This window comes from Pelecanus crispus, chromosome 10 (assembly GCF_030463565.1).
Source record: "Pelecanus crispus isolate bPelCri1 chromosome 10, bPelCri1.pri, whole genome shotgun sequence".
In the NCBI taxonomy this organism is placed as follows: domain Eukaryota; kingdom Metazoa; phylum Chordata; class Aves; order Pelecaniformes; family Pelecanidae; genus Pelecanus; species Pelecanus crispus.
This window is the reverse complement of record NC_134652.1, coordinates 19,665,440-19,674,452: the sequence shown is the minus strand read 5'-3', so window position 1 is coordinate 19,674,452 and position 9,013 is coordinate 19,665,440. Positions and strand designations below refer to the sequence as shown.

Below are 9,013 nucleotides of genomic sequence, written 5' to 3'. Positions count from 1 at the left end.
GACTTCATTTTGAGCAAGGTATTTTGCTATTAACTATGTAAGGATTTTGATTACTTCGGGAAGTTATTAGCACCAAAATGCAGTCTTACACATTTTACAGGAAAAAAATATCCTTCAATAGTTGTCACCTCCTAATCTACATTTAACTACTGTAAGCAGCAAAGGGAAATTTCTGTTCTTCTGGGACGAATTGCTACCTCTGACTTTTGTGCTACCCATCTCCTGAACAGGGGCAAGCAGCAGGTTAAAGACAGACGGTAGCAGTATCTTTTATCATGCTTCCTCCCCAACTTTGGAAAAAAGTGTACCCAAAAGCTGTTTCGTATTTACAAGAGCCCACTTTCAGATCTTTTCCGCAGCAACATGGGCCTTCGGGGGCGACGGAGAGAAGAGAGCGAGCGCTTTGAGACAACCAGAGTTCCGTGGACATGGCCGCTATGGCGGCCGCCCCTCGGTTCCAGCCCGCCTCCCACAGCCCGGCCCCGGCTCCAGGCCCCGGCTCCAGGCCCCGGCTCCAGGCCCCGGCTCCAGGCCCCGGCTATGCGCGTCCGCCCCGCCAGCGCCTCCCAGAGCGCGGCGGAAACACCGGCCGCTCAGGTGAGGCCCGCGCAGCGCCCGCTCGACTGCGCCCGGAGCCCCCGGACCGGAGCCCCCGGCGCCCGGCAGCCGAGGCCGCGCCGAGCACCACCCCCCCGGCCGCCCCCCCCCGGCCGCGGCTTAGCCGCCCCACTGCGCATGCCCGCTCCGACCGCCCACGCGCCCCGCGCGTGCCCAGCCCCTCGGGGGCGCGCCTGCGCAGCGAGGCTGGCACAGTGCTGCTGCCGCCGCCGCGGCCGCTCCGCCCGGATCCCTCCGCTGCGATGCGCAGGGCCCAGCGCCCCGCCCAGCGGCGCGTGTCGAGGGCTGCCGCCGCGGAGGGCCGCGGCCTGTGAGCGGGGCGGCGGGGCCCGGCATGGCGGGGCGGCGGTGCGCGGGCGGCGCGGCCGCCTTGGCTGAGGCGCCGGGCTGCGGCGCGGCGGCGGAGCCGGCTCGGGAGCTCTTCGAGGCCTGCAGGAACGGGGACGTGGAGCGGGTCAAGCGGCTGGTGCGGCCCGAGAACGTGAACAGCCGGGACACGGCGGGCAGGAAGTCCAGCCCGCTGCACTTCGCCGCAGGTACCGGCCTGGGGCCGCCGTCACTGCCTCTGTGGGGAAGGGGGAGCCCGGGGCGGGGGGCGGGTGCCGGGCCCGCTGCCGGGCCGCGCACCTCTGCCTCCCTCTCGGCGCGGCGCCTGGGCAGGGCCGGGCCGGGCCGCGGAGGAGCGGCGGGTGCGCCGCTGGCCGCAGGCCCCGCCGCAGGGGGTGGGCCTGGGCCCGGGCCCGGGCGCGGTGGGAGCGCCTCGCCGGCCCCCGCGTGCATCCGGTGGCCGTCCCGCGGCTGCGGCCGTCTGTAGGCGCGACGCCCGCTCTCGCGTGGCTGATGAGCCGTCACCCACGCGGTGGTGGCTGCCGAGTGGTACAGGTGGTGTCTTGTTTCTTTTTTTTTTAAAAAAAGACAAACCTCATTTGGCGTTGTGGACATCTGGAGTGAGGTTTAGACTGTTCGTGTTGTGGCCTGTGAGCTCTGACAGGTGACACATGTCCCAGGCACTGTTTCCATTGATTTCAGCAGGCCTGCTCTTTTTCAGAATTTCACCCATGAAGGGTGCCTGTCAAGATAACACCGTTTCTAAGCTTTTTGCCTTCTTATCTTTAGCAAATAGGCTTTGTTCATTTGGGACTTACATACGCAAACAACTGACATCACACAACAACTGCTTTCGCTGGCAGCAGGCCAGAAGATTGTATCCCACCTTTTCAGACAAAGACCTGACTGTGACTGTTGTTTTCGTGTTGTTTGTTTTGATTTTATTACAGCATTAGACTAGGACCCCAAGGCTGGCAGGCTGCAGAACACAGCAGCTTCTTTTCAGCTAAACAATATAGATAGTAATAAAGGTGTTTGTTTCTTCATTTAATTGTTTTGGAAACGGTTTCTACGTAAGGTGTCCTTTCCTCGCGTTCAGTAGACTTAACGGTCTAAGTTCTTGAAAGCTTCTTCAGGACAGCTGCATTTCACAGATTTAAGAAACTTAATCAACAAGACAGCCCAGGAGACAACTTAGAATATCCTGTCAGAGGAAAATAATTTTGCAGCTATCTTTTTGTATGTAGCAGTCCTGCCTGTTTGCTAATAAACTCTGAACTTCTAAAGAAATGAGTATGTTTTACAGCATTTTGGAGAAGTGAGGGTTTTTATCCTTTTTTTTTTTTTTTTTTTTTTGTATAAGGAGTTCTTCATGCAATGTAGTGATCTAGTTTATCTCTCTGGATGGGAGTGATCTGTCTTGACTTTAAAAAACAGAACTCCTGATCTATAGAAAGCTTTTTCATTAAAGAATGCATAGCAATAAGTTCATGTAGTTGTTAGTCTTCTAATGTTAAACAGGTTGGTGTGTAAATGGGAGAGGCCATTGCCTTGCTTACATCTACTTCAGATGTGATGCAGAGAAATTAATTGCTCCTCTCAGAAGACTGTAGCGGTTGCCAAAAGTTTCTGGTTGACATGTGACAAAATACATGCGTAATTTCTTGATTTAACATTCTTACACTGCTTCAGGTAGAACTCTGCTGTTGTCAGCCTACCTGCAATAGACTCAGTGTGAAACATGGATGTAAATAACACCTGGACTTTGGGGTTATTGTTTTTGTTTTGTTTTGCTTTGCTTTTCCTCTATTATTCACAGTAGGAGTAATGCTAGCTGTCTCTAACGGAATTATGTTCCAGGAAGTATAAGCAAAAGTCTGTTGTGTTCTTGCTTTGTTTAGCCTAGGTGTTCTTGGAAAATAGTTTCATTCAGTTTCAAGACTTGTTTCATGGAAGAGGTGGAGCTGAAATGTGAAGATAGGTTTTTGTATCGCCCTTTTTTCCTTTTTTTAGTGGCATTCTGGGGTCTGAACTTGGGTTCCATCTTTTAAGCTTTTTCCCAGATCTTACCTAGCAATTTAAGGAAATAAATTCCTCTTTTTCCATGTGTCATTTTGTAAAGGTGGATTTTAAAATATATTAAAAAAATACTGCCAGCTCTCCCTGGGCACATGTCATTATTAGAGGTAAGACATATTGGGATTTTGTAGTACAGAGTTGTGTGAGCAGTAGGTAAGTTGTACTGAAGCTTAAGTCAAGAGCCCACCACCCTTTGCAACATAATAAGCTCAGTCCTCTCTCACCATAAGCTGCATGTACTTCCTCAAGTCAGTCCTTTTCATCACAGTGTATGTCAAACTTGAAAGTATCACAAGGTTTTAGGGACTTGGCAGGAATCAAAATGCCCTTCCTGCAAACTAAAATTCATCCAAAAAATGAATGCCTGGGGCAGGGGAGAAGAATCAGAGCTCAGTTGGTTTTGTAGCTTTTCATCCCGCCAAAATTAGGTGAATGTCAATTATGACACAACAGTGACTGTAAATAATTTTTTTTTTCAATTAGATACAGTTACAAGTTTCTATTGTGATTAATATTCAGCATTTGTCAGCTAAAAGTTTGTAACTCTTTGGGGAGCAAGTGTAGTGAGCTACTCAGCTGTCATAGATGGTAGAAGAGTGTCAGCTGGAGGCCCTGAGTGAGCCTTCTACTTTGCAATAAGAGATAAAGTGTTCACAATGATGAGACAGTTATCTTGCACAGTTGCAGGCTGTGATACAATTTAGTTGTCTTTTGATAGGAGCTCAAGAGCCAAAAAAAAAGAAACCATCCCTTAAAAATGACAATGTGGTGGTGGTTTTGGTTTTTGTTTTGTTGTTGGGTTTTTTTAAGTGTTGAAACTGTTTTTGCAGGAGTGGACTAATGGCAAAGGGGAGCTGTTACGGTAGGTAATGGCTCCCTTCCCTTTGTCAACAAAGGCCGTCCCCTCTTTCCACACTCAGTGGAAACAACAGAGAGGAGGGAGAGGTGCAGAGTTTGGCCATCTCCTCTGTACACGTACATCCTTTAGAAAATAATGAGAAAATACTTCTCTTTCCATATATGGTGTCCTTTTGTACAGATGCTTCCACAAGGAAGTAAGGAATCCCTGCTGTGCACTCAGCGCTGAAGAGAAGTTACAAAAATGGGTGTAATGCACATGAGCCTGTCTCAACATTAAAATAACTACAGGTAGTTTAGGGGTGTTGCTGTACTTAGGGTATTTTCCAAATGGATGCAGGCTTTGTGCAGAGAAAAGCTATGGGTTGCTCATGAATGGTATCTGATAGAACCTCTACTAAATAGAGGGCATCCAGGTAAATTCTCTATGCCTATAATGAGGTTTACAACAGCTGATTTTCAGTTACAGTGTTGATTCCTGCTAAAGTTGGCATTTTACATTCAAAAATATGGCTACACATCAAAGCTTTGAGGGACAGGAATGCCTTCTGTACAAGAATGAGGCATGTTTAGCTACCAGACATGTAACTTCTGGACAGAGAATTTGATCAGAGGCTTTTCTAACATAACTGAAGCAGTTCTGGAAAACCTTTTTTGGTGTGGGAAGGGGAAGATACCAAGCAGTCTGTCATCAAATAACAGCAGCTTTGATGATGTGTTTGCAGGACTCTGTCACTTGTGAAAAGTCTCATCTGAGTAGATCCTCGAAGAATTTCCTAAATTTTGAGTATACATTCAAACTAGAAACAGAATATTTTGAAATTTTGAAGACATAAGAAAAATTCAGGAGGACACATCTAAGAAAAATAATATTTATAATATCTAGTTATGAACGCTAAACTTATTTAAGAATGAGAAATATGCTGCATATAATTTACTATATAGACAGTATGGCTGCATGGGTATATATTGTGTAAGTACTGATTTTTTTTTTGGCAGCAGAAATATGCAATGAATATGGCTTACTATGCCTGTGCAGATAATTTTTTTTTTATGGATCATACATCTGATCCAGTTCCCATCTCAAGTGTGCTGAGCTCCTGTTCTCTGTTAGGACAGGCAAGGTGTCTTCTGTTAGTCATAAGATGGGTAACTGTCATGTTGTGACTCAAAAGGGGATTTGCTGTACAGTATGCGGTTCTATCGAAGTCAAGGTGGTAGCAAGCTAAGATTTATATTATTAATAATGTATTTTGAAGAATTGAAGCACATCATCAGTATAGTCTTGTGGCTGTTACTTGAAAATACCTTGGAGTTCATTCTGGGATTAAAAAATTTCACATAAAATTATTCTTATAATAATCAGAAATCTGTGGGGAATGTGGTTCCTTACCAGACTTTTGAGGGAAGAGGAGGGAAAAAAGAATTTAACAAAGGCTTTTCTGAATACCTTTCCTGGCCTTTTTATCTTTGGCATATACAGCTTGTATACAAGATCTCGTTGCAGCAAGGAGGTTCCAGAAATTGCTTAATAGTGGCAATGTTTGGTTTTTGAGCTCTGAATAGCACAGGTGAACGTGCTTCTTGCTCCAGGGTTTCAGTTGCTGTCAGTCTGGGAGAAGAATTTACTGAAAGTCAGGTTTAGTGAAGAATATGCTATGAAAAAGTTGAGTTGCAACTAAAACTAAAAAGTTTGGTTGTAACTAAAATGCTGACGCTTCTCATAAGCTTCTGTGACTTTGTCACTGAAATGCTCTGTAGTTATCAGGAATGAACATCATTTCTAGGTTATGGTTGCAGGGACTTCTACCTACCTACTGATGTTCCGTGGATGATTTATAACAGGGGTTAAATTTGCTCTAATCTCAGTGTTGCTGGTGTTGGCAACTGTGTGATGATTCAGTCTGAGGGGAAAAGCTCAAGATTTCATCCCCACCCAGTTCTTGATCTCTTCAGGAAAATGGTTTGCAACTTTAAATAAAGCAAGGAAGGCCCAGTCCTGCACACACGGGTTATTTTCCAGAAGGTACTTGGCACAAGTCTGACACATACCAAAATATGGCTCTTAGCTGCCCTAATAATCCCCGAGACCCAAAGAGACCTTCATGAAACCTTTGAGGCATTTCTGTAGGCAGTGGCCTTTGGAACATTATCAGGTGGGCATAATGTTTACAGGCAGAAGTCCTAAGTCATTCTGGCCTCTTGTGAAGATATTGGAGAAAACATAGATAGAGTTGATAATTTTGATGTCCTGGTTTATTTGCTGTTATATAAATGTGCAAGATACAGCTGAAATTAAGCAATAGTAGCTATAGAATTGGCTTATAAGAGCAATTACCTTATTTATGTTGTGTTTCTAGACCCAAATGTGCAAGAGGGCATTTTTTTTTTTGCTGTCTACTAACTTGAATGACAGGATTGTAAAAAAATGCCTTAGAATGTGTAAGAGCATTTTGTGCTTCAGTCAAGATCAAATATTTATAATCATTTTAGGCATCACTGAAGATAGACGTGAATGTCTTTAAATTATGGTTGTGCATGCTCTTGTAATAAATTTCTTCAATAGAGAATGGTCTCAGATAAACTTATGTCCTTAAGGGTTTTCTTGAGTGATCATTTCAAAGATGGAAACTGTGTGCACATTATGTTAATTATCCTTAGAAAGCAAATAGCCATGCTTCTAGTTTTAACCTGAGAGCGGTGCGGCTTACTTGCCTTTTTTAGAAAACAAGCAATGTGTTTCTGGAAAATACTTTTTATGTTACATGTTTTTTTGTTTTTTGTTTTTTGGTTTTTTTTAAAGCTTAGAATATGAATTGTACGTGCATTGGCTTGTAGCCAGTCTCATCCTTACCACTCCCAGGGCTCATCTATTGGTCCTTCCACAGACTGGCTGTGGGTTGGCAGAGTATCATGCAAAATATTGTTTGGTTTAATAGTCATATAAAATGACTAAGAAAGAGGTTTTGTTGTCAGTGTTTTGTTCTTTTTGTTGCGTTTTCAAGGAGCTGTTGACTCATGGGGCCCCTCTCAAGATAGTGATTGTTCCAGTAATCTTGAATATTATTTTTCTGCTGATTTTAATCTAATTTTTAGAGGTTTCAAAAAACAACCTTAGTGTGTAAATGCTCCTTTAGTAAACAGTGTCAGTTGTGATTGTTATTTAGAGTGGTTACTGTTAAGTTTGTTGTTTTAATCTGTGTATGTGGGACAGGGAGTTCTCCTACCCCACCCCAACACCTTTCCTCTCTAGCAGATGGAACAGAGCTCTTTATCTCTTCCAGGTTTTGGTCGGAAGGATGTAGTTGAATATTTACTTCAAAGCGGCGCCAATGTCCATGCGCGAGATGATGGAGGCCTTATTCCTCTTCACAACGCCTGCTCTTTTGGTCATGCCGAAGTTGTCAATCTTCTCTTGCGGCATGGTGCAGATCCTAATGCTCGGGATAATTGGAATTACACTCCCCTTCATGAAGCTGCCATTAAGGGCAAGACAGATGTCTGCATTGGTAATTTTCTCCCACTCTTCCTTGTGACTGACTCATTTCTTTTCACTGTGAAAAATCAAGAACCTTTTAAAGACCATTTTTACTCTGTGAAGCTATGGCTGGTATAAGGATTAAAACTAAAAATCTTTCATAAACTTAAATTCATATGCCAGTTCTATAAGAAACATGTTTTTAGGTCTGTTTTTGATAATTTTCTGAGTAGAAAGGTTCACATTGACATCATGGGGAAGGAGCTTTAGAGTGACATGATGGAGCTAGATTCTCTTCTACTTCAGCTTAGATTCTTATGCTGCCTTCTGCTGCATGTGGAAAGTGCAGTGGAAAGAACAAAACTGATTTTAATAATGGATTCATTCTGTCTCTGTGTAGCAGCCATGTTAAATTAGTTAAGGATAGGAGCTAAACTTCAATTATATTGACCACTTGTTTTGCCCACACAGTTCTTAAGAGTTAGGAAGAGGTAGAAAGTTGGATATGTGGTCAGGAAACTCATTTTTTGGTTGTGTGGTTTGCTCCCATTTACTTTATTAAGGAGCACATCTGGAGAGTTGTATATACAACATTGCCTGTTTGGCCCCAATATCAGTGCAGGGTGCGTGGCCTGCTACTGCTGTGCACAGTTTAGGGCATAGTCACTTGTGGCTTTGAGGCAGCATGCTCTGGAGCCGATGTGAAGTAGCTACTGTTTTTTGTGGTATGTCAGTCACAGTCTTTCCACTGAAGTTGCGTCCTGCCAGTCTGTGATTGTTCCATTTCTGCTCCTCTTTCTTGTCATAAAATGCGTCTAGGCATGTTTCACTAGTTAAACTGTTCACAGATGACATTAAGGAATTCTGACATTAAAAATTTGAGAGAGGAAGTTAGGATCAGTAACTGGATGTTTCTTTCGTTGCTTGCAGCTTACAGTAATGCTACATCTCATAAGCCTTGTCTTATAGAATTGTTTTCTTACTGAAAACTTTGGCATTTTGTAGTACTGCTGCAGCATGGTGCTGAACCAACCATCCGGAACACAGATGGAAGAACAGCTTTAGATTTAGCAGACCCATCTGCAAAAGCAGTGCTGACTGGTAGGTGATAATCTTTAGATTACGTTATGACTAAGAACAGTCAAATGAATGTAATGCAGTACTTTGGGTTTTGTCTTTCTGATATTACTTTAACTTCTCTCTGGTTTATAATTCTAAATAGAAATTTCCATAAGGCCTTCATCATCTTAGTCATGCGATGTGTTCTGGATAAATAGTTTATTGTGTGGTTCGGTAATGGACTGTCAAATTTTTTGCACTTGCGTTCTCTAAAATTTTGGAAAAGGGGGATAAGTAGTGAACTTCATGTATATAGATACTTACTTAACAACTAAAGAAACTCCATTTTGTCTTCCAGGTGAATACAAGAAAGATGAACTCTTAGAAAGTGCCAGGTATGGGTGTTTGGAAGATATCTGGAATTAAGTTATATTTTCAGGATTATATGTAATGAATATATATATATATTGGCTTTTGAGCTGGCATTCCATTTAGATGCTAAGCTTTGGCTGTTATCAGTGAACAAAGCTACAAAAATAGTTATATAAATGCTTTTTTGCTTTCCCTTTAATGCTGACAATACAGAATTGAATG

The 9,013-nt window shown here is 43.5% G+C and overlaps 1 protein-coding gene across 1 annotated transcript in view; it reads left to right on the top strand.

The window, feature by feature from the left end:
* Positions 1–952: 952 nt before the first annotated feature.
* The window catches only part of TNKS2 (tankyrase 2), a 31,019-nt gene continuing 22,958 nt past the window's right edge, over positions 953–9,013 (top strand). The window contains exons 1-4 of the mRNA XM_075717408.1: positions 953–1,154; positions 7,167–7,391; positions 8,366–8,461; positions 8,778–8,814. Of these exons, the coding sequence (XP_075573523.1) occupies positions 953–1,154; positions 7,167–7,391; positions 8,366–8,461; positions 8,778–8,814 (560 nt within the window). The remainder of the gene's footprint in view (positions 1,155–7,166; positions 7,392–8,365; positions 8,462–8,777; positions 8,815–9,013) is intronic.